General features: G+C 44.4%; 3 protein-coding genes across 3 annotated transcripts in view; 2 read left to right on the forward strand and 1 right to left on the reverse strand.

The window, feature by feature from the left end:
* The first annotated feature begins 3,758 nt into the window (after positions 1–3,758).
* Positions 3,759–5,785, forward strand: LOC105663721 (uncharacterized). Its single transcript, XM_076536371.1, has 3 exons — positions 3,759–4,359; positions 4,450–5,539; positions 5,616–5,785. The coding sequence occupies exons 1-3, from the start codon at positions 4,290–4,292 to the stop codon at positions 5,671–5,673; spliced, it is 1,218 nt and encodes a 405-aa protein (XP_076392486.1). The 5' UTR covers positions 3,759–4,289; the 3' UTR covers positions 5,674–5,785.
* Positions 5,786–18,498: 12,713 nt separating this feature from the next.
* Positions 18,499–21,123, forward strand: LOC100881368 (uncharacterized). The gene is made up of 3 exons (XM_076536373.1): positions 18,499–19,234; positions 19,725–19,940; positions 20,065–21,123. The coding sequence occupies exons 1-3, from the start codon at positions 19,028–19,030 to the stop codon at positions 20,263–20,265; spliced, it is 624 nt and encodes a 207-aa protein (XP_076392488.1). The 5' UTR covers positions 18,499–19,027; the 3' UTR covers positions 20,266–21,123.
* A 274-nt stretch (positions 21,124–21,397) lies between these two features.
* The window catches only part of LOC100881476 (kin of IRRE-like protein 1), a 239,048-nt gene continuing 234,456 nt past the window's right edge, over positions 21,398–25,989 (reverse strand). The window contains exon 14 of the mRNA XM_076536363.1: positions 21,398–25,411. Within this exon, the coding sequence (XP_076392478.1) occupies positions 25,074–25,411 (338 nt within the window). The 3' untranslated portion in view covers positions 21,398–25,073. The remainder of the gene's footprint in view (positions 25,412–25,989) is intronic.

Raw genomic sequence — 25,989 nt, forward strand, 5'->3', positions numbered from 1 at the left:
CACGAAAAGCGTAGGAGAATATATATATATACATACACACATATATATATATTATATTATTATTATTATTATTATATTATATGTGTATTCAGGGATCTTTATTATCTAGTTTACTATTGTTACGAGATCCGCGATGACAAATACTGGATCAATTGTGCATAATATCGTTTTCTTTTCAAAGCGATAGATCGCGAAATATCGTTAGGAACTATTAATTTGTACGCAAAGAGTTTCGTTCTTACGAAAATAGGAGAAAAAACGGTATGCAGTAGTTTCATTTTGTGTTTTTGTTTCTCGGTTGAATATATACGCGACAAGCGACAAGGTTTCTTTTAACCCTTCCGGATAGACGTCGAAAAATGCTTTTTCTCACCGTTGTCGATCGAGAAAACATTATTTATCATAATCGTGCGATTCGATGCAATATAGGCACGTAAGGTCAATGAAAGGAGTCTAAGAAAGTTAACGTAAGGGCGCGTAGCTTTTCTTTGGTTAGTAGTCCAAAGCGTAGTGGAAAGCGTAGGAGCTCGTTCAGCGCGTATCTAGGAATAACTTAGAGCGAGTTAAGGGAAAGAGAGTAACTCGCGTGTTTCGTTTGCACCGTTTACGATTAACGCGCTTTTGGACGCAACATACAATTATTAGCAAGAACCACGGTCGACTACGAAAAATCGTGTTGGTCTCCATGAGTCAAGTAAGAGAAGCCGAAGCGTTTAGTAATCGTGTTTCGTTCCGTAGTCCAGAAAGGGTTAATCAGTGTTCTTAACTTCAGCCTGTTTGTTGTTCGTCGTGATCGCTTCATACGAAAGAAAAAGTAACAAGTTACTAAAACGAACAGATATAGAATAAACATTATAATAAATTAGACGCGTTATGTACATGTTCGGCTGATGTTGGAACGTTCGAACAGAAACCTTGTACGATCTTGAAGCGACAAAAGTGCAATATTCAGGATATAAGCTATCTTTCTCTCGATGTCTTTGTTGTCTGTTGAGTAGTAAGAACGTCGGTTTCTTTCATTTTCAAAACTTAGTCCAGATCTACGTGTTTTTTTCCCATAAGTTCGAAAAGAAACGTAGAAGCACCGAAAACGGTATGAAAACTACTTTCCAGGCGCGTATTTTTTATTTTTATCGTATTATTTATTATTATTATTATTTGTTACTCGAACTGGAAAATTTCTCGCTAATACAGATCACTACAGTTCCTTACCGTTTTCTATCGTGAATACTCGAAATTGAATAAAGCACGAACAACTCTTTCACATGCGTTCGATTTGTTTCGAAGCCGATGCGCGCGTAAACCGCTTGTTCGATAAATAATCGTGTGTAGTTCTGGGCTGTGTTTAAAAGCATGAAATTTTTGTCCGACCCTCTTCGCATTTAAACACGTACGCACGCATACGATATGAAGTCATAATTGATCAACGATGTATTAGTTATTAGTCGATTCACGAGGGTTCCTCAAGCGGACGAAGAATGTAGCGGAGAAGAAAGTTGAAAAAAAGAAGGGAGCGATTGTTATATAAAACCATGGCGAACTTTCATTTCGTATTTTCTTTTTCTTTTCTATTTTCAACTAAAGTTAGTTAGATCGCTCGTTGAGTCGTAACCGAGCGTTTTTAACGTTTCTGGAACGTCGACGAAACACGTTGGGTAGTTGTCGCGACAAGCGTTCGTTATTAGACTTTATTAGAGCGTTCGTTCGCGCAGCGTGTGCGAACGTATACCCCGATGCGACAAAGGCTTTTCTTTCGACAAGAACTCGGAGATGTGGAAATTTTCAATCGTTCAGTTTAGCGTTTAGATCCTTTCGGTTTAGCGAAAGTAGCATATGAACGAACAATGTCGGTCGCATTCGGGTGTACGTTAGAAGCGATAAGTTTGAACGCGACAGTATCGAGTCTCGAAGAATGTTATTCGATGATATTTTAGTTTCTAGTTCGAAACGGTGATGTTATCGAGAGCGGATAGTTTGTAATCGCGTTCTATTAAACGCGTCAACGTTCTTCTTCTTCTTTTCTTAGTAATTTGAGTCGATGAGCTTCTTTCTTCGAACTGTGATATACAAGTTATTTGGACAGAGTAATCCACGTTCTGGTTTCACTCGTTCGTCTTAAAGGTTTAGGTTTTTCTTCGTAAATGTTTGTCGCTGCAGTCACGCGGTATCGATACTTCGAACGAACTTTCTGTTTTTTGCTTTCTCGATTTTTCCTATTAGAAATGTCGAGAAATATCGCGGCGATTATTTCGTAAATGGATCTTAAACACCCATGGCATGTACATATTAACGAGACGTAAATCATACCGTTCGTTGTGTCGTGTTTAAAACGCTTATATTTTTCCGCGATTTCGGATGTTCACCGAGTTAGCTTTCTATTAAAGGGAAGTAACGATTTTACTATATGTTTACTATCTATCCGATGGTTATCCACTATAGCCAAGTTACCGCGGTATTTAATAGATAACCGGGAAGAGAATCGTGCGGTTCGATTTGTCTCGAATTAAGTACGGTGAAGCCTCGATATTTTGTCGTGTCAGAGATTGTTTCAATACCGTAGCTGGTCCACACGCGCATATTCGCGTATCTTTAAGAAGGACATTATGCGTGTATTTAGGCAAACGGAAAATATCGACGTTTCACCGAACTCTTGTATCTTTTACTCCCTAATCGGTCACAGTCGAAGGCTAGAAATTCTATCGAGGCTCAGATCGTAATCGTAACATGTTGTTAACACGTTAAATGCCGTAACATCAAAATTCCATTCTAAATACTCCGAATGCGCCCTAGTAATCGTCGTATTATCACTGACGCAGCCACGAAAATTTACTCGAAGGTGGCAATTTAGAAAAAATTATTCCTGTAATTGCTCGATAATAAGCATTAAATTTGTCAGGTCGATCTTGGGTAACGCGTGATCGCCCCGGTGTTGAACGTGTTAACCGCATGTTCGATTAACGCGACATCGATAATTATTTTATTTTGTTTTTCGTAATACGTTGCGCGACGAATGAAGGGAGAACAAGATTTCGATGAAATATTTTTGCGAGTCCGAAGGAACGTTGCTGCTTGGACATGTTGGATTTTCACGACTTTTACAAGCATTTTCCTCTCGTACATGTGTATTCGATTCACCGTGGCGGTAGAATCGTAGTCTCAGGGTTACAAACAAAACAAAATAAAACAACCAACAAATAAAATACAAAACAAACGATACAAATTTAGACACGTATAAATAGATAAGGGAGCGAGTATAATTGTGGAGCAGGATATTATAATAGTAAATGATAGTAGTAACAAGGATGATGAAAATATTGATGATTATGACGACGATGATGATAATAATAATAACAACAACCAACAACAACAATAATAATAATATTAATCTTAATAATATAATAATAATAATAGTAATAATAATAATAATAAAAATAATAATAATAGATAACAATAATAGATATAAATATTAACGACGCCGGCGACGACGACGATAACGATGAAGAAAAATATGGATGATTCCGATGACGATGAGTATGATGGTAATAAAGATAACGATAACAAAAGATACTGTAAATATGCAGTGGATCTTTACGTTGTACAATCGAAACTTGTGTATATTTGCTTGCATTTACCTGCAGTTTCTTCTTTTTTCCTTCGATCCTTCGATTACGATATACCGCTCTTCTTAACTTTACGGCTTTAAAATATACACATTGTAGCGTTCTCGTTACTTTCGTTGTATCGTGTCATCGCGTACCGTGAGTACGTCTTCCTGTCACGGAAAGAACGAGTCCGTGTTAGGAAAGATGACAAATGAATCGCGCCGAGAGACGTTCCATATATCATAAGTGGACACTGCTTACAACAATGTGGATTTCAGGGGATAGAGAAACATTTATTCACTCGCGATACTTTTGTTTTTATCGAAGTAACGAAAGAAATTACTACAGTATGATTCTTTTCTAGTAAATAACTATTATGTTTTTAACGCGAATATTTTGAAATAAAGAGAATACTTGGTTCTAAATAAGAGTACCGGTACGCGTACGTTAGGTTTCCTTGCTAGGCTATCCTTACGTTGCTAGGTTTTCCGTTCGCTCAAAGTTCATTTTATATTTTCTTTCTTCCCGGTATCTTTCGTTGAACAAACACGATCGTTTCGAGCGCTTTGGAGATTAAGATCGCTCGAAGGAATCGCGCCACGGTAGAAAAATGCTTGTTCGCGGTTTTCGAATAAGCCGATTTCAACGAAATAGTATACCGGTCGGTGGTCAGTTCACGCTGTAATCATGTCGGGAGAGGTGGTTTCGCGTTTGTTTCTCTGTCTGCTAACCTTTTGCTTTCTTCCAAAGTTTTCTGGTAAGCCGTATTTCTTTCTTATTCATCGTCATACCCTCGAGCGAACGAATTAGTTAACGATCGTAAAGTGATCGAATTTTTCTCCCACAGAAAGCAGTGGTTACGATAATTGTTTGAACGTCGATATGGTAGAAATGGAGGATTATCTGTCGAAATTAAACGTGGAGAACGTGGCGACGATCGATAGGATGGTAGGCGGGTCGAAAGGTCCGGCTACCGCATTGCCATTCGGTGCCCTCCAATCTGACTGGGCAAGGATGTTGCTACTGATAAAGAGAACACGATCGAGCGATTCCGTTCTCGCGGAGAAACTGGCTCGTCTTTTCAGAATCTTGCGGGCTGTTTATTTTCGAACCGAATCCAGCGAATCAACCTCGTCGACGACAGAGTTTACTGCACGGAACGAAACAACGTTAACAGCTGGATCGTCAAAACCGGCGACAGTCGTTGCGTCGAACCGGAGAAAATTAACGAGAGATTTTGCCAAGTCGAACGAATTTAATACGGCGAATGTATCTGCGCCTTGCAAATTTATATTACCGAGTACGGAATCTTCGATCTCGACATTTAATACGTCGGACGAGTCAATATCGAAGAACGTTAACGACTCGATCCCAACGTTTGCTATTACTGACCTGGCACGGTTAACCACTACTCTTACCGGCTATAAAAAATCGATCACGGAAAATGTCGAAGATAAGCAGACTACTAATCGTAAATCAATATTTGCTCCCGAAGTTAGTGTAACGACCAGTGAGGTGAAAGGGGATTTCGAGAGGACAAAAGGTAGAGGTGATTTTTCCATATTTCACGATTCTTCGAACCTCGTATCGAACGACACGGATATTCGGAGCACAGAGGATCGCTCGAGGTTCGTCACGGTGCGGTATCGTAACGTCGCCGATAGACGGAATTACATCTATAATAATATACCAGTTCGGGATTTTCAAAATATCCCATCGAATAAAGTTTTCATCTATTCACGATCGAATAACGATTCGTGGAAATACATGGTAAATTATCGAAACGTCACTTTCGCTCCTTTCACGATGGCGAGATCAATCTCCGAAACGGAAAATACTAACGACATCGACGACAATATCGAGAAATTTAAGAAACGCGACAGCTTGAAAAATTTCCGCTGGTTTTATAATTTGGAAGAGAAAGATACGCGTGTCCGGTACGTAGCTTCTTCCATACTATTTTTATTACTTAATTTTATTAGATTAATTAGAACTGACGCGTTTCGTTTACAGCAACCTTCCTAATTCGCCAACGATCAACATCGAATGCGATAGACGCGATGAAAAATAAATTTCTCTCTCAAATATTGTTACACCTATTCTTAATACATGGATTAATTAATTATACTCGTCGTTGCCGTTGAATGTATATCTTTCCTTTATAGAAATATTGGTTTCGCGAGGATCCGTTACACGTAGCTAAATCTTATCGACGATATTTCGAATCAGTCCATAAATTTACGATCCAGGACACTAGCGAGTAGCACCATTTACGAGGTTAGCAGCTGGTTACGTTCGTCGTGTTTTACGAGTCGTCATAAACGGACTCTTCTTATTATCTCGATTCTTCGCGCAGAATTTTTCGAATCGTCACCGTGTCGATTTTCGGCCATAGCTCCGGGATGGAATTCACCTACACGGTCAACGAATCGTCGATATCGTGTTCCCAACGCGATTACCGTCCAGTTACAATTACACGAAACCGTGAAACGAAGATACGCGAGTACGCGGTGTTTTTTTTTGTTTCAATATTTTTCGCTGTTAGCCGAACAGGGAAACGGATAACGAAACTAGGTAGATCGTATAATTGGGTTTACGCGAACCATCACGATTCCCGAATGGTTTAATAACAATTTTTCGAGCTAGTATGGCTGATCAGTTTAATTTGAACATCAGCGCCGCTGTTGCTACGTATTAACGAATCGAATAAAGAGCGGATAGCTAGTTTCATTAACTCGATTCGAACGATCTACGATTCGAAGACGTATTCGAAAGGTTTACCAGAAAGGTACGTGGAAAAATGAAATCGTAACAGTCTCGGTATCGATACGATCCGAGTCGCACGATCACGGTCTGGTCTACTTTCATCGCGGCGTTTTCCATCCCGAGAATTTTCGCCGAGTCGAATTCGTTTGAGATTTCTCTTTTTCGTTCAGAGGTTTCCTCGTACTTTGCCATTGTTTTCTCAGTCCTCATCGTCGCGGTTCATAATAGAAATTAATTAAAGGACTCTCTCTAATTGAAATCCACGGAAAGTTTGCCAGGTTGGATGTGCAGACTAACTGAAAACCTTATCTGACTTTCAGAGATCGGTCGTTAGCATGTAATTAAGAGCGATTGTAGCCTGTGCTTGTTCGTATTCGCGTTTAGCTACGGACGGGCTGGATACCATTGGAAAAAAGACTTTTCATAGTCGCGAGACTAAAGTATCGTCGTTTATTGAAACTTACTTGCATAGTACATCCGGGATTATTCTCCGGATTAAGAATTTGACTCTCGAAAGTCGAGATAGGTTTTCCGGCGTGGCGGCTAATTTGTTACCGTCTCTCCGAGAAACAATGTACGACTAATCCTCATGGCGGGTAATCGCGAAGAAACGATAAGTAATGGGCAAATTTGTTTAGGCGAATTTCGCGTTCGCCCGCGATTAATCGGCGTCGTTTGTCAATCCTCGGGTCTCGTCTGTTCTCCGCTCGGACGAACGATCGTTCTCGGCTTAATTCGTGCCTATTTCGCGTATGAGGAAGCGTTCTAAACGTAGGGGTAAGTCCGTTGAAGCAAAGTAGAGATCGAGTCGTTTGGACGAAGAAAAAGGACAGGCAACGAGGAGACAGAAGCGTGCTCGGTTTCGAAAGCGAAGAGGAAACCTGTCGACGAGGAGGAGGTGACTGCAATTTCATCGATGCTCGAGAGTCGACGAGCTTGCCGTGCGATTCCAATTAAATCAGCCAACAGCTTTTGTTCTCGATATCCTCACCTATCGTTCATCCTCCTTCTTCTTCTTCTTCTTCTTCGTTTAACGGGACCCACTGACCCGTCTTCTACACCTCTAGAGGGGTAAATCTTTTAAATGTTCGATTTAAGATTATATAAATAAGATTTATTTGTAAGGTTATTTAGCCGATCCGGTTAATCTTTGTAGCGTCGAAGAGAGATTGCTTTCGTAGTTTCGTTCGGGAAAGGAATTTTACAGAGTCGCGGCTGGTACGTAATTTTTATTCATTTCCAAAGAAGCGGGAGAGGGACAGGAAGAGTTTAATACCAAAGAGAACCGCTGCAAAGGGATTCCAAAGGTTTTCTGCTCGTTCGACTGTGGTTTCGCCGGATCTTTTGTTATATTGCCTTCTAGTGTCTCGCGTTTGTCCTTTTATTTCGGTTAATAGAAATACTCCGCGTGGTTCTTGGCGACGCGAAACAAAGGGAACGCGTAGGGGGAGAAAGCAGTTTTTTTCTTTGAACAGGCGTTTCGTGTTGTTCCACGAGCGACGAGGTACGTTCGAATTAAGAAAAGAATCGTATAAACGCGAATACGCGTAACAATAGCGCGATGCCTGTCTCCTTTTTCTTTCCGTTACGATTACCGGAGAGCGAACCGGTGCCATTGAAAAGATATTCTCTTATACGTACTATAGAACGTATATAGAACAGAGAGATATTGTTCCGAGGCTAATTACTCGGGAACGATTAAGGCGAGACGTTGAACCTGCGAAAGGTGGAAAATTGGAAAAAGAAATTTAGCGAGTAAACTGATGGATACGCGGAAGTGTACAAGCGCGCGAGCTACGTATCGCGAGAGATTCCTCGTTAACGGAAGTAGGAAATCGGCGATTCCGAAGGAGGGTTCGCGAAGCGACCGGAGGGGAAGCGATCTCCCGACTAGAAATGATTTAAGGGTTGTTATCGGGAAACGGGGCTGCGGCTCGGAGCGTCCACGTCAGCGAGAACGTCCGTATCAATTCGTGTCCCGAGCAGGCCAACCTTAACTTCGGTAGCTCGTTGGCCGGGCCAATGTCGACCTCGTTCCGACTCGAACTATCTGTCTAGCTGACTCTAGTCGAGGGTATTTAGCCGAGCGAGTCCTCGACGAATCCGGGACGAGGTAGGACGCGGCGCGACGCCTACGTGTCAGGAGCGTCGATGTATCGTCTATTAGAGCGAGTTAACGCGCGATTGCTTCGAAAGTGCAATGGCGAGTGATGAATCGGTGATTAAGATGCGCCGTTCCACCGTCCGAAGCGGACGCGTTCTCGTTGCGTTCTCTCGGACGATCGACTCGACGATCGATCGTTCTCGTTTCGTTTTCGAATTAATCGGCTCCGATCTTTACGCGTTTAACCTTGGCTAAGAGGCAGACGTCTGGATCGTCGGCCGAACGCTTACATCGATCTAGCAAGCGTGTCGCGACGATAACGACAAAGTTCCCAGGTAAATTGGAAGAGCCCAGGGGTAATCGCGCGAAATTGCGAGGCATCATACTCGGAAAGACGCCACAGTCGCACCTATATCCGCGCACAGTTTGCAGTCAGAGCGGTAGCTGTACGTGCCGCATCCGGCAGAGTTTCTATCCGGGCAAGCTAAAGTTTCTCGCAGCCCACCTGTGCGGATCTCGAACGCTCGAGACTCCAGCCTCTAGATTCTTGCTTCGTCGACACGTATCGGCATGCAAACGAGGGACGCGAACTTCCAACTAACTAACTAAGAAGAGAGGCTTCTTTGCTATTCGTTAGAACGTTGTTTTTTAGAATACTTTCGATATAAGTGTAATAACAGTTTTCGATCTCTGCTGGAGTCGTTCGTTCGAAAGGAAGAAATATAGATTAGTTCCGAGAACGCGTAGAAGGATGCCTAACGTCGGAAGCATACGATTTCGCGGAGTGGACGAGCTGACAGGAGAAAACGGGCCGGTAACGACGGAGTAGGATCAGTTACTCTTCCAGGAAGGGATGCGTTGGCCCGTGAACTCGCTGATAACGCAGAATTATAGTCTCGCCACTGGCAGAAGCAGCACCCTTTTCGCGCGACTCCCTACAAAATCTCTTATCGTACCGAGACGAGTCCATTCGCGTAACGCCTTGCCCGTGCCACACACGCATTTTTCTCCTTTTTCTCTTTCCTTCCGTACTCCGTCTTTTATTATTTACTATTTGTCTCTTTCGATCGGACAATTTCGAAACGTTTAACGCCTGGCCAATATCTTCTCGTATTCGTGTCGACTTCCTCTTCGAGAAAGTAGTTTCCACGAGGACGGCAACGTATCGCTGAATTAAAATGCGCGTACGACGAGGAAAGTAACGAGTCGGCAAGGCGACGACAAAAAACCCGAATTCCAGAGGATTTTCTCCGGAAACAATTTGCTTGCTCCTTCTCGTAGCTCCGTAACATCAGCCGATTAAATTATCCGACGAATCCTGTATACCTATACATACGTTTGTGCCGCTCTATTTTCGGGAGAACGGCGCGGCGGAGGATTAAAACGATTCTACTACCGTCCGCTATGGGACATCTAATTGGCAACGGACAACCATAATCGCGAGTCCTCTTTATTTACGAGGCAGCATATCCATCGTGACGAACTCGTTTCTCTCTCCATAGGTTCGATGAAAAATCGAACGTTTCTCTTCGCGTTGGACGATGGGGAAATTTTATTTCGAGCGATCGAGTTCATTCGCGAAATAGAGGGAAAATTACGGACAATTATTAAACGAGCTTTGGACAGGAGCAGTTTTATCGCGCAACTTTCGGATAAGATCTTTGCGTGAACGGAACGCGACGTATTTCAAGAAAATTAAACGCGAAACGGTTCGGTCAAATAATGCGAGGTATCGAATCGAAGAGAAGACGTAGATATTTTTTCAGCGGCGTAATCGTTGGAGGGCGTAACGTTATTCGACGGGAGAATAATTTTCGTAAATATAACGCGCAACAACCTCGACGAGAGAAAATGATCGGGGAACATTTTCGAAATTGCATCGTACCCGCAGCCTCTTCGTTCCTGATTATTTTTCAATTACACCGCCGCTCGCTAAATTGCTTTCGTTCGTTGACTCGCTTTTGTTGCTGAACCGAAACAATATTATGATTGGTTCGAAAGAAGAGAAGAGAAGAGAAGAGAAGAAACGAGCAATGCCGGAGAATACGCGTATATTTAAATAATTTGAAAGCGGTCGTGGACTCCGACGCTTTTTCGATTAGTTCTCGCGTTTGTTGCGTTTCCTCGTAGGCCGTGACGCGTCAACGCGATTTCGCGTCTTTCGCGTCGCGAAACGAGCTAATTCGTTCGGCGAGTCTTCTTTTTATCTGATTTTCGATATTACTCGTTTTCCACTTTGTCGTACGAGTTTGCATGGCCGGGTTCGGCTACGAGGGGAAATCGCAATATGGGAAAGGCTCGCGATACGAGCTTTGATCCTGTGTCACGGTGTTCGAACTCATTTCGAAAATTATCTACTCTTTAGCCGAGTGACGTTTGAAAATCGCGAACCTTTCTTGCTTATTGCTTTCAACGGGTGAATCGAATTTTTCTCCTACAAGCAGCGCTTATTAAACGTATACAAACTATCGACAACTTCTAAGCGACGACTTCCGACGAAGTTGATACGAAGTAATTAAAAATACACGGAAAAGTTAAGGAATATGGTGTGTTCGCCATCGCGATACCGTGACAGCTGAAAATATATTCGATGCGATGGTAAGTCGTCGGTTACGACATTGTAGCGTCTACGGAAAAGCGTCGCGGTGTCGAGTCTCGATCCTGGCTAAAAGCTGAGCGACATTTTCAGCGAAATATTTTCAGTCTTAACGCCATCGAGGAAAATCGAAAAATTTTGGAAATTCGTGAAAGGCGGGGAATCGATCGTTGTGAAAGTTCGGAGAATCGAACGATCGAGGGCAAGAACTCTCGCGAACGAATCTTGATCTGTTCCCTTTTATCTTCCGGATAAAAGTTCGGTGCGGATCGGTCGCGTCGCGTTCGTTGGATCGGGACGAGACGGTCGACACGGAACGTGACGTTTCAGTCTCCTGGAGAATTTTAATTTCATTTCTTATCCGTGCGAAGGAAAAAGTAAGAGGAGGAGCAGAGAGTCGAGGTGAGAACGAAAGGAAAAAGAAGATTTAGGCGGAGAGTGAACTGTGCCCGTTTATCTCGACGTGACGGGAATGGATTTTCGCGGGCGACACTGAGCAAAGATGATTACAGCCTCGCGCAAGGTGTCCGGCGATCCGACGTTTTCTCACGCACTTCCGCCCTTCCTTCGCTCGCAGATACTACCTTCTTACTTCGCCCAGCGCCTGCTCGTTCGAGATACGCTCTCCACCATCGATCCCCTAAAATTTCACACGCTCTTTCTTCTGATTCTCAACACCGAGTTCGATCTTGTAATTCGACGCGTGTCGATTACTTTTAAGGGCTTGTATTTAAAATATGAACGCTTTCACGAGAGTATTAGAGACCGATATTAGATGGTTATAGGGAACTTTGAGCAGGTTTCGAAGACAAAGATTCACGGTAGGTGAACGAAACGAGAGTAATGCGAGCAATTAGTAAGAATTAGTCTTCTACTCGTCCCGGTTAAATGATTTTCGCGAGCTACCAGCCTCGACTCCGCGCTTTCGAGAATGCTAAAGTAATCTCGAATCACCGGCGATAGAAGAGCGCTTTCCGGATAGATATCATTTAAACAATCGCGTAAAACGAATGAAATTCCACGGGACCTCGCGACCAGTTCTTGCCGCTTTTTCCGACCGCAACGCGACGCTTTTATCCCGTTCGTAACTTATACCGTCGTTTCTTGCCTGGTTCGATGATATTTTCGCCAAAAAGTTCGTTCAACTTTTGCGATATTTTCGTTCGCGCAAACAACGTTTCTCGTCGAAGGAACACTATATTTAACGAAAGGTCGTTGGATCGAAAACGGAAATACGGTTGGTCGTCCACAGTCCGTGAACCGTTCTTCCCCGACAAGACGAGAGCGAGTCGGCGATCGTTTCTACGCGTTACGGATAATGACGGTATTCGGACTCACCGTTGGATTCCGCGGCACGTAATTCCTCGTGGAACAACCCAGGATGATCGTACGTAGGAAAATTTTTAATTACGAGCATTTCGGCCATTGTAGTTGGCCCAGGGGTGGCATAGCGTGCAAGGGGGTCGTCCGAAAGGGGGCATAGTCGGTTTTGAGAGGGTGTGAGTCGAGTGTAGAGACAATAGTAGGCGGACAAAAGCGTGATATACGGCGACCTCCGGGGCAGTGGTATTAAAATCATATTTTTAAGCTCTCCATCCTACACCCTCCCTGCTGCTCCTACCATCAGCGTCGCGCTCTTCGTTCGCTACCAACCCTATCCTCTCGTTTCGTGCTGAACCACAAAATGGCGGTAGATGGGTGGTGACTCCGCGACGCTTTTGGATTTAATTGGACTCGCTGGCCGTAATTAATGTAATCCCATTGGTTGCGTTTACGACTAATACAACCTCAAGATTATCAAATAATTAGCCGGTGTTCGCGAGCTCGCGCGTCCCGGGCATAAAATTCTTCTTAACGGCCGAAACGTTAAGCGCTAGTCCATTCTCGAATTCGGCTGGCTACCTAAACCGCTCAAAGAAGCTAATTTAATTTCCTGATTACTTTAGCAACGAGCAATTCGCATGGAACGAGACCTGTTTAGCATTGTACAACGGTCGTTTGTGTATATTTTCACGAATTGTTCGCTTACCGTTTACGGCCTGGACACTGGCGATAGACACACAGCAGCGTTAATTGCTTGGCTGGATGCTAAAAGTGGAAGGCAAATTAATTCGCGCGTTTATATTACCGCGTATACGATTGAACGTTGTTGGAACGTGATCGATCATCCGTTAGAATAGACCCGGCCAATTCGAAGCCATCCTATACACGCGTAGTCGTTGTCCGGTTACGGGAAAGGTAATCGCGCGGTACATTCAACTACTTACGAGCGACTTATCGAAACGATATAGAATCCGTAAGGATATTCGTAAATATTCGTGTCGCGTGGCGTCGTTCGTTTCATCGAAGTCGCTGCCAAAGAAATAGAACAGGCTTGACGAGGGGAAAAACTAGAGATTTCTCGGGTTTATCAAAGGCTCGAGGAGTAGCGGGTTTTCATTTGAAATTCCGTGTATCTATCGGCAGAGTTATTCAGCCCCTCGCCTCCGTTTGATTTAAAGTCCTTCGAAAGGGATGATATATATGTATATATATATGGGGCCTGAATGTACCGTCGCATTTAGAGGCAGGCACGCGTGAAATGAGTATTTCCTTCCTAACCCGCGACCTACCGCAGATGTGTATATATTTTATGTTGCTATCGCTAGTTCAAAGGGGTGCCTTGCTTTTTCCTTACCGCCTCAAAAGGATCCTACGGTTTTCTTTCATCGACCGTGTCGAACCTACTTTACCCGTTAGTCCGTTCCGCTAACGTTCCTTTATCACCGCCTCTTCTATCTTTCATCGGTTATTAGTCATCATCGAAAAGTTAGTCGTTTCGAAAATTTCCTAAAAATACTTTATTAGATCGTTTCCACGATTATTTTATCGTCGTTAACCGCAACAATTTGTTCGCAAATTAAGCTTCTTACTAGAAAATAATGGGATTCGACGTTTACCTCTGTACGTAGAATCACGGTCACTTTCTGCCGTACGTCCCGTCGCAACCTCTATAATTAACGAACGTTGTTAAACGCAAAAAAGTGGTTTGTTAATCCTTTCGTCCAACAGCTTTGGCGTACGATAAAGCCAGCGTGCATTTCGCGGATTGTCGGCCATTCAGCCTCCTATGGTTATCATCGAGCATACATTCTCCGTTTATTCGCGTTCATTTTCCAGCAGATATTTTTTCACGATTTACAGACGGGAGAGAAACCGGCTGGTCGACGTTGAAACGTTTCATCCGCGATCCAACCGTTCCGGATGCGCTTCATTAGAAGTTTGAAATTTCGTTCGGGTCGCGAGTTAGCTCGCTCGGGTGTCGCTCGGCCAGGCGGTCGACCGCGCAGCGAGATGAACGTCGTTATACGCTAGCGGCTAGTCAGTCAACAGTGTACTTTTCCACGGTTCCTCTTCGCTAAGCGCTTCATTTCGTTCGCTGTTTTTATCGTTATACCTCGAGGAGGAACACGCGTACGTTTCGCGTTAACGAGCTTCTTCTCTCGTCGCGTCGCTCGTTCGTTCGCGACCGGTCGAAATTCTTGCAGCGTCTCCGCGATTTTCATGCCACGGCATGCTCGAAATACTTCTTTCAATTGCACCTTGAAATCTTGGCGACAACTATATCCCTCTTAGACGAACGAACGCCTTTACAAAGTTGTCGAAGGTAACTAGAGATGGTAAGAAATTTTGAATCGAGGAAGAAGATACAACGGTGTTTACGACGAGACATTCTGTACTTTCATAAGTATAAAAGTCGATGAAATTATCCCAGTTTCTTCCACGATCGCCATTAACGTCACCTTATTTACGGTGTACGCGATAAACGCATAATAGCTTAAGACGAAAGCTCGTGTCTCCTTCCCCGAGATTAATCGAGCAAGAATTCTGGTGGACGCGGTGGTAAATAAAAGGCTTTAATCGTGGCTGTAATCCGGATCTCGATAACGAAAGGAAGGGAGGGAGGGAAAAGAAGAAAAAAAACAGTCGACTTTGTCGCGAAACAAAGCGAAGAACGAAAGCCACGAAGAAAGACGATAGCACTCGCGACCCGATGTCTAGTTTGAAAGTTCAATTTACGAAGGGGACGTTTCACGGTTGCGCCCTTTAAGGCAATATCCAGGGCAAAGTACGCGCTAGTAGGCCATTACAAAGTTCTAATAGTATGGCAACCCTCTTACGATGTTCGGAACGTTCCAACTAGGCGGGCCCGGCCGTTTTGACTTTAAAATGAAATAGTCGACCCCCGCGTTTAACTTTGCCTAGCCGCGTGGTGAACGTACACAACAACGCCACTTCCCGTTCCCCTCTCTTCGGGCTACCATTATACCATTATAAAGCGGACCGTTTTTCCGAAAGCCGAGTTTTATTCTTAATGGTCCGTGCAACATTCTGGATAAGCTCGCAATTATCTTTCGATTCTTACGATATATTTTTTCGTTTATTGGAAGTTGAAACGGCTACGATACAACGAGATGAAATTTAGCGTCAAGTTCGGAGCGGCGTTGATCAAGGTTATAAAGCAAGATATAGCTGCTGGACGAATATCGAAGCTACGAGAGGTCGAGATCGCGGTTCGGGCTACAAAGTTTACCTCGAAGCGGAGCTCGTGACCGTGAACTCGAAATTCGAATTAAAGTCGAAGCGTTATCGGTCTCGACATCGCGTTCGAACGAAAATCGTATTCGTAACGATTTTATAGGATTTATACGGACAGCGAATCGTTCACTCGGGTCCTTTTAAACTTGCTCGATATCGATACAACAGTTTAGAAGTTACCGTTAACGAAGGAGGTTACCGGTACTTGGCGTGGCTTAATTCCAAGAGCAAAAGCGAGAATTGCCGAGGACAACGCGATTAAAGTTTCAACGAATAGAAACCTCCTAACCGCGTACAATGTCCGCCACTTTCGAAAGCTCTTTCCCGTTGGGGCGGCTCTTTAACGGTGTTCTTAATCGAGGCTGGTCAGCTTCTTTCGCGCGATCCTCTTTAAAGCGTATTCATACGAGACCACGTATGAATACGAACGAGAAAAGACGGTCGATGCTCGTCGAAGGATCCGACGCGTCGAATGAAGTGATCGGTTAAAGGATTAATCGAATCCGTGGACGGCATTAAATGGAGCGATATTCCGGCAAGTCGTTCGGTGGACTAAATCTCTGCTACACGAGCAGACGCGACGAGCGAAGAAATAAGGGAAAATATGATCGGAAACAGGTATCGCGATCAGCTTTTGGCCGATAGGTAGACATTAAGAGGGGTTGGTAGGTGAGTAGGTCGTAGACCTTTTAACGAAGGTATAGGTATAGCGGTAAGGAACGAAGCACGGGGAAAAAGGGAGCTCGGGAAACTAATTTTCGCGATATTAGTCTTACGAAATTGGTTATTGATGTTCCATTCGTCCGTCGATAATGGCGGACGGAAGCGATTCTCCGGTGAAAGGTCGTAAGTCCAGGAAGGTCGAGGATCTCGAGCTCTCGCGCCACCCTCTCTCGCTACCTCTTCCTGTTCGTCCTTCTTAAAGGAATTGCTTCCTTAACGGGCGTTAAATCGACTTTCCCAACCTGCTCTTACCGGCTTCGCGATTGACAAATATTTCGTGGTCGTCTTCTTCCACTAATTTCGTCTTTTACTATTTTTCCTTTCATCCTTCTTCTTGGCCTTTTTTCTTCGCTCGGAATGTTGCTTCGAACCTCGAGCTACTCTCGCTACCTTCCGCTTCCACCTGGACGAACGCTCGCTCGGCCTCCTGGCGTTCGTCCAACAATCCGTACTACGTACTTCGAAGTAGCCAACGATGCCTCGGGAAAAGAACGAACGAATCGATAGATTCGTGGAACGAGCGTCCACGACGAAACAACGTTTCCGCGCCGTTTTCGCGATAGCCGCTCGAATTCTCTTCTTGTCCCGCGACGAATTTTCTCCTTCGAGCTATACCGAAGATACCGAGAAACGCGGAGGAAATTAGCAGACGTTCTAAAGCGAAACTATTCCCGTAACGAGATCGTATTAATCGAGTAGTTGGAAATCGGGGTGCAAAGGTTCGCGTCGAGAACGAATATCTCGATCGAAGTCGAGGAAGATAACGCAGTCGCGTAAACGAGTTCCGACCAATTCCGACCTAGTAGATATTTAACCGAAAACGCGAACAGGAAGGGAAGAAAAATAAGCGGAAGAAGATGCAGAAAAGAATGCAAGAGGAAACGTCGCAGATAGGATGTTACGTATGGGGAACGTTCAGTCAAGTTTCATTCGCGAATCCTCGTTCGGTTCTTTCTCCTTTCGCGGACCGCTGATAAGGAAGAAGATATAAAGCAGGCAAGATTAGAAAGCCGCCGAGGGAGATGGGGGGATGCTGGTGGCGAAGCGGTTGAAAGAGGGCTCGGTTTACTTGATGAAACGGAGTTTTCCAACGAGAGGTACGCGCCACTTTTCCGCCGCCTACGTGTTTGCCAGCAGCCACGGCAACCTCACGATTCCTTATTCATCAACGCCATTGGAAAAACTCGTGAAATTTGCATCCCGACACGCTCGTACATCCTCCGTATTTATGCACTCGACCAAACCCGCCATCCTTAAACGGTCTCTCCGTTTTTCAACGGCGCGTGCTGCATCCGATTTAATTTTTATCGCGTCAACGTTTCTCTGAAAAACTTGTTCCGATCGTGGCGCGGCGCCGACGAGATTCGTTCCTGTTACGAAGCTTCTTCGAAACGTTCATCTACTGGGACGACGAAAAAAATGAGCATGGTCGCGACGGCTTATAAATATTGTCGGCACATCGAACGTTAATACGGTGGAACGTTCGAGGAGTGTAAGGAAGACAAGGTTTGACAAGTGGTGTCGGTTAACGCTTCGGAGACAACGCATTTTTTCCAATTCGACGTTTCTAAGAAATTATCTAAGCTGCGAAGCTAATAGGTACCTATGTAACTTCGATGCGAAAAGAGGGAAAAATTTGAACCGACGCGAAATTTTCAAACCGGGAAAGAAGCATCGGTACGCGAAGGCTGGCTGCAAAAAGGTGACGTTACGGGAAGGAACGGTGGTGCGCGTCGAAGAAAAGTTGGAGATAGACCGAGCGAAACGGTAGTCGAATACTACAGGGTAGAAAAACGACGCGGAAAAAAAGGAAAGACGGAAAAAACGTAGAAAGGAAAAGAACTGCTGAAGCGCTTGTAATTACGTTGGAAAGAGAACCGAGAATCGGATCATAACTTGGCGAATAATTAATTTATAATTAAAAGAACGTTGTAAGTAAGCCTTGGAATATTTAATAGAGCTTCGTGTTCGAAAGGAAGACGAGGAAAAAGAATTCTGTCGTTGAATACGATAATATAGAAGGTAGAGTGACGCTATTCGATAAGTAATATCGAGCATAGAGATACGCAAAGACGAAGAAGGAGTAAAGAAATAAATAGAGAAGCAACTTCGCGGAGCTGAAAGTTCCGGTGACTGGGCGAGCGGTGGTTCGTATCGAAGAACGACGAGCGAAAAGATGATCGCGCGGATCGGCGAAAATTTCGACGACGCGCGGTAACGGAAGAAACGATGAAAATTTGAACCGGTTTAGTAGTCGAGGGCGCGATTTATCGTCGAGCGAAAAGCCCTTCGATCCCGAACAAAAGGCTCGTCGGTGAACCATTTCCTTCGCTAAATTATTCCTCGGAGGTTATAAGATGCAAAGCGAACGCGTGTAATCCCTCGAAATTTCGCGAGTTTCGTGAAAAATTCACGCGGCAAACGTTGGTAGAAAAAAGGATCGTTCCTTCGTCGACGACGTCTTTAATTTTCGTGGCTCGGCAAGCCCTATTGAACGCGATCTTTTGTCGTTCGACTTTCCCATCTCTGCCGGGGGATAATTCTTCGTCTCGGTGAAGCGTCGCGGAAACGAGGACACGGAACGTTCTCAAAGCGAAATAAATCGGAGCGGTGCGGCGAGGTATCGGCGAGGTATCGGCGCGACGACCAATCGGTACGATGAAAAGGGGATCCAAGTGTATCGCCCGGACCATCAATTTGTCCAACCCGGAGACCTGCATAAGACCGAAGAGGATTCAGAAGCTCGTCGAAGCGATGCAACCGTGTCCGAGTCATGTCGGGACTGGATCCTCTTATTGGACTCCGAGACCGGTCGCTATTAAAATTTGCACGTGGAAGGATATGCGAAGGACTTGTCCACCAAAGGTGATTACGTTTCCTTTTTATCTTACTTTTCTTACTTGCAACACGCGACGCGCCTCGATTTCGAAATTGTCTCTTGCGTGTCGGAATATTCGTTATTTCGAAAAGATATTTATCGTTAACGCGAGAGAGGGAGATCGAGTCTGCGAACGAACAGTGTTAATAGTTAGGAGTCGTACGAGCGGGCAGGCACGATATCGACGCGAGGAAGCGGAGAGACGACGGTGCTCCAGCACCTGTACGGAATTACTTGGTCGATACGTAGTTGCGTTTACCTGGAATTAGCCCGACAGTTCGGTGTACACATGTACAGCGACGCCGATGGCTCTCTAATGGAGGAGGACAGTTTGGCGAGTTGGCGTATACTTGTTACGGACAAGGTGAACTCTCGTCGGTCAGAGCGTTCGCGTTTATTAACGTGTTCGGTTAGGTTTACTCGTTTAACTCGTTAAGTCGAAGGAAAAATTCATCGTGTTCACGTACGTTTGCGTAGCTTTGCGATTGTTCGCCAAAGGCGCCATCGAAGACCGCGGGCCAGAGGTTATGCGTGGCTCTGCTGTTCCTCTTAAAGAGCAGCGTCGCTGCTGGACTCGTTTATTGGACCAATGCCGAAGGCTTATGGGGCTCGAGCGACGAAGCGGAAGATCTATACTATAGACTAATGGGTACCATCGCGGCCATCTTCTCCGACGACTACGACAGCGATCAAGTAACGTTCTACCGTCCCTACGATTTACGATATCATCTTGCGTGCATACGTATTATATTTCTATGTTCGTTGAACTTTGAAAGCGAAGAATGTGCATTGACTAGAAATCGTAACGCGTTCGCAGATCGAGTTGCCTCGCGTAGGAGAGTTCAAGTACCGCATGATACAGACGTACAATCGCGCGGTGTTCATGGTCATGAACTGTATCGTGGAGACGTCGATAAAGTTGCGGGAACAGATTCGATATATCCTGTCCCCTCAGGAGAACGAGCAGGAACCAGAAGAGTCCTCCGATGGCTCGGCGAACGGCAAAAAGCAAACTTGAGATCCTGTTCGTCACCGTTCCAAGCTGAAACACATATAATAACGGACAATAAATTATGTCGTGTAACGCGCTTCGTCTGTCCCGTTCACAATTGTCAATTTCAACGTTCGAATAAAGAGAAGCTTCGTACTCGAGAAAAAATGGCTTCAACCTGTTCGACTCGCTTTGTACGTGCGGCAATCGTGTAAGCAAACGAGATACATGGACGGATTAAAATTCTGTTCAGGCTCCTTTCATTTTTTTTCCTGAACCACGGTAGGGCACACGAGGGATTTCTCGCAGAGCTTGCATCTTAAACGATTTTTATGGCGCCGCCTCTCTATCGCGGTTAAACTTTAAACTCCGTCCTCGGCGCTTGGAAATTTATTTCTACGACACGAGCTTTTCGGTCAATCCGTTCGCGGAGACGAGTATTTTATTTTCTTTCGCGTTTCCGCGGTTAAACGCGTCGACCTCGAGTTAAACGTGCTCCATAAATAACGATAAAAGTATCTTGGAAGAATTCCGCTCGATCGATCCATAAACCTCTTCTTCCGTTCTCGAGCTATTTTTACAAATTTCCTCGTCCAACAATTACGCTCCGTTAATTCGTCATAAAGTGCCGAAGTATAAGATTTTTTTTCCGGCTGCCGAGGTTCTAAGCCAGTATTCGTTTAATGGACGTTGATCAAGAAAAATGAACAAACAGCCACGTCGAAACGCGTGCAATTTTCGCGAAAAATTTGTTCGATAGGATCCTTCGTGCTTCCCGCTCGGTAGCCTCGAACAAGTTTTCGCATCGATTTAGTATCGCGTCGGATGTCTGGCGAGGCTCTCCCCAGGGAGGTGAAAATGATTCGAAGCCAACGATTCGGACAGTTAAACAGTTTATTCGGATCGAAACTTTACGTGGTATATACATACGAGTTAGTAGACGATATGGTAGTTCTGATATGAAATCACCTATACAGTGAACTTAAAATATACAATATATGTCGATTTACACGCGTCGCGTTTCATTATGTACACTCGTTCCTTGACGATTACGCTTCCTTTTTCTATCCGTTTCGAAAGATCGAACAACGACACGAAACCGACAACGATCATCTTCTCGTTCGTTCGGTCTTTCGTTCTTTCCCTTTTTCGCTTTCTATGAAAAATCAACCTTTTGCACCGGTAACGATTTTCACTATCCGCTCGTCTACTCGGAATTAACGGAGAAATAAAAGTTATCGTTTGTTCGATGCCGCGATTTTTATCGCGTACACCTTTGTACATCCGCATCGTTCGTAGTAAGATGGCGAATAATATTTGTCGATAAAGGAAAGGATAAATTTCTTTCGACCACGAGTGCAAAAGGTTAAACGTTGAGCATTCGAGAATTCGCGTGGATATTCTCGGTTTATCGTAGCTACGCTGAAACCGTGTTTCGTCTTTGTTCGATTTTCGTCGGTTAGGCTGATGCTTTGATGGACGCGAAAAAACGCGTGATTCCGTTGATCGGGTCGTTCCTTTCCGGTATAAGAGGATGATTGGTCGTGGTATTCGATAGAAAACGTTGTTCGGTTCGGATCGTCGAAGCGAGACTAATTCTATGTTGCGGCGAAGACATTCTAATTAACAAAGATCGTTGTTCGTCGAGCGGTTTCGGAAAGTAACGACCTGTCAATCTGTCACGTTAACGAGACACCGACGAGACGAAGAACGCCGTGTCACCGTCTCGAATCGCTTCGATTTACGACCGCGCGAACGGTCATCGATAATCTCTTCGTTATTCCCGCGCGTTATACAATTTTCGATCTCGAACGCGGCATGCTATTATTCGATGAACAAAATGGATCTACACTTTACAGTTTAAAAAGAAAAAAGGGCGTAACAAGTTCCCGAAACTCTTGAAAACTTCGTGAACTTTGATAAACTCGATAGTCTTGGTAAATGTAATAATTCGAAAGTCTCGGAAGTCTTGGAAAACTATTGGTTCTTGGAAATTTATCTGAAATTAGTTGTCGCGTAATTTATTCGCGTAGCGTATTGTCTTCGAATCGATAAATTCTTGATCGCAGATATTTTCGATGTAGCAACGAAATAATATTTCGAGTCGTTCGATACGTTACAGATCGGGAGAAACGCGTTAATAACTCGAGGACACGTCCGCGCAATCGTATTTCGAAGTCGATCCATCGAAAAGTTCTTCAACGATACATACTTATGTACAACGATACGACATTAACTAACGAGCAACGACTTTTTAGTTAATTTTAGTTTCATCTGTTTCCATTATTTTTCTTGGGTTTTCCTCTTTAAGTACATCGAAAAAAAAAAAGAAAAAAAATTCACACACACGCACACTCGACGTTTCACGCATACGATAATTTAACGTTTCGTATCAAGATTTTTGTCTTCGTCTGTTCGCATTTAAAGTACGAAGCAGCAATTTGAGCGAGAGTTTCGGACCATCGTTCGCCACGCTTCGTACTTTTAGGAATACACTTTGTCGCTCGTTTTTTATTCACTCGTATTTCCGCTGTCGAGTTTCATGACTTCGTCGCGAAGTGTCACGTGGAAGCCCGGTATTTCTGACTTTATAAATTGAATTTTTCATCCGGAGTACAAAGACTCCGCGAGGCCTCTTCCGGCTTTATCTTCCTCCTGTTCGTCGCTCGGATCCAATGAAATTAGAACAGTGATTCGTTCTCTGTTACGGATTCGATACCGCTCCTTTGGATTAAACGGCGATTTTTGCTTTTCCCGATAATCGAACAAAACAGATTTTTCACGCTGTACAGTTTCGGAATCGTCGCGCTTTCGACGATTATTACGAACGCGATAAGGCAGATCGAGTGTCCGGCGAAAAGTTGAGAACGCGGGGGTTCGCGAGATTGTCTCCGATACATATTTAGCAATTTCGATATTTCACGCTTCAGGAAGTTGCTAATTAGCTACGATTTACTTTCGATTAATTAACTCTCGTCATTCTAACTTAGCCCTAATCGAGATCGGTGTTCAGTCTTGTCGCGTAATTTCAAAATTCTACCGTTCGAAAATATATCGTTAGAGATCGGAAAGGTCGGCTAATTTTCGAGCAGATTTTCCACGCGCGAAAACGAGAAATCGGATTTCAAACGAAAAGGTAAAAATTCGTGTTTCGCGACGATACATCCGTTCTATCGCGCATACATTTTTCAACCGTCGAAGCTGATTGATAGGCATCGGAATTCTCGCGTTTCGCTCGTCTCCTTAGAACCGGGCAAAGTAGCATCGCGTTATCTTTTCATTCCCCCTGTTTCTTCCCTGTTTGCTCTCCCTCTTCCTTCCCTTTCCTTCCTTTCTGTCAATACTCTCGCGCTCTTTCCGAACCCCTCTTCTCTGTTTTCCTTTTGTCCGCGTTATCCATCGCACATTTTCGCGCGGTTCCTACATCCATCTTCATTCCGAAGAACCGGAAGAGGGGTCGTTCCAGAAGCTTTTATCTTTGCTCGCTTTACCTCGCCTGACCTAATGTATCGACGTCTGGAGGATTCGATCCGTAGGCTCGTCGTCGAATATTTTCAACGGAATTAGTTAACCTTTGCAACATGTATTTCTTCTAGCTTTTGCCTGTTTCAGTCTCGACGAACAAACTCTATTATATTTATAGATACGATTCAACGTTTTCGTCGCGACTCCAAGTATTTATTATCGATTTCTCAACGAAACAGGATACACGTTCGAAACAAAAAGTCACGATTCGTTCGATATTTTGATTACGCTAAAAGTCGATCCAAGGACGACACAAAGAATATTAGCAAAATGTTTACGTAGTTATAATATCGACGTAAATACGATATTTTGTTTGTGCGCGATTCGAGAACTAGTGGCCGGGATAAATTAGGTAAAATCGAATTGAAAAGAAATCGCGGTGTTTGTCGAGGGGCCGTGTGCCGAAAACGCGAATCACGTAGAGAAGAAGAAGAAGAAGTATACGAGAAGACACTGTCGAATGATCATTGCACTCGAAGTCGACCTATGGAAACTGCGAGGAGGAAAAGTTGCGCCGACAGGAGGAGACAACTTTCGAGCGTCTTTACCCAGGTGAAAAACTCGAGAGCAACTTTTCACCTAACTCTTTTCCTGTTTTATTGTTCCTCTATTTTTTCCTTTCGTGTCTTTTTCGGAAGAAAAAATTGTTACTTAACTATCGAGAAAACGTTTACGAAACACTTTTGGCGGATACCGTTTCTCGATGTTGCGAACAAAAGTAGATAGTAATCGGTAAACCGACTATCGAGGACGAACTTTGGCCGAACGGGTAGAAAGAGGGTGCAACTTTTCTATAGTCGTTAGCAATTTTTCATTTTCTTCCGAATTGTTAGTTACCTTCGCGAGTTTAACAAGTACTATCTACCTTTTCACCTTTTCTAAATAGTTTTGGCATCGAACGCGAAACGATTAACCGGTACTTCGGATCGAGGGTTTCAGGCCGTGCGCTGGGTCACCGTGGACCACCACCATTGTCCGAAGAGTCGTACAGCGAAAGGACGTCGTTTCGAGAAGTTTTCGGTTCTTCCTGCTGGGCTTCCTTTAGCCTTGGAATTTTTCAGAACGATGTACGTTCTGGTTAGGCTGTCAGGGTTGTTCTCGAAACCGAAAAAGCGATCGGAGGAAGAACGTCGTTGCCGTTGGCCGTACACGAATCGTTGTTCTCGGAGTAGCGTGGAAAACGCGTTTCTCGAATGGCGAATCGGAAGGATACACGAATAAAAATAGCGACTCGTGTCGGTCGCCTCGAGGTCGAAGAATCTCGTCGAGACTCGTAGCCTGTTGGTTGAACGCGCGATACGACTAAACGTCTAAACGCAACTCTCTGGTAGTCTGTTAGCCATCAATCGTCTCTTAATCGCTTCGCCGTCCAGACATTCTCCGGCGACTACGACACCCTGGCCACTACCGACGATCCCACCGGCGCCGCTCACCAGGACACCTTGCCCACCACCCACCATCACTCCAGTCATGGACATGCTCTGTAAACTCGGTATCGTGCTTCTCGACGGTAACCTCAGCTCCGTTGGTCTTCCACTGAATTTCTGACACAGCTCGTCTATGCTCGGCGTAGGTCCCGGCGTGACCCAGTGTCCTGGGGGATAGCCACCCGGATAACTCGGCGGACTGACCTCTACCAAGCTACCCTCTGCAACCATCGATCGGCAAATAAATTCGTTTTTATTAGTTGACTTTTTAGACGTTTTTTAGACGAACAACAACTTTTAAACCGATTAGCGTCGAATCCGCGAAAAACGGCCACTCGAAGCGTCATCGGATAATACGCGCGTTAGCGAAATTAGGTTACGTTAAAACAACGATAATCGAACGTTTCGAACATGGAGCGGCAAATATTTTTGAAAAATATCTGTTTTATCGTTCTCGGATGATATACCGTTGTTGCCGTGTCCATGCAGCCGTGTAAGCCGCGGTAATTGAATAAAATCTATACACGCAGCTACTACAAATCGTGGCGTGCCCGTAGCCCCGACGCAATTAGATTAACTGCGCGTTGCGAGACCGTTTCCTGCCTATTATTTGGAAATCCAGACCCGTGATCGATTCGATTTTCCGCGAACCCCGTTGGATCGTGATTAAGTCACGGTTTCGACGAGCGACGCCGCGTTTAGCGGAACGAGCTTTAGTTTAACCAATTTTCACCGTTAAATAAGTAATTATCAGAGAGGAAGTAATCGCGGCGATCGCGCGTACAAATTGGTATTCGAG

The sequence above is a fragment of the Megachile rotundata genome, chromosome 10 (genome assembly GCF_050947335.1).
Source record: "Megachile rotundata isolate GNS110a chromosome 10, iyMegRotu1, whole genome shotgun sequence".
NCBI classification, from domain to species: Eukaryota; Metazoa; Arthropoda; class Insecta; order Hymenoptera; family Megachilidae; genus Megachile; species Megachile rotundata.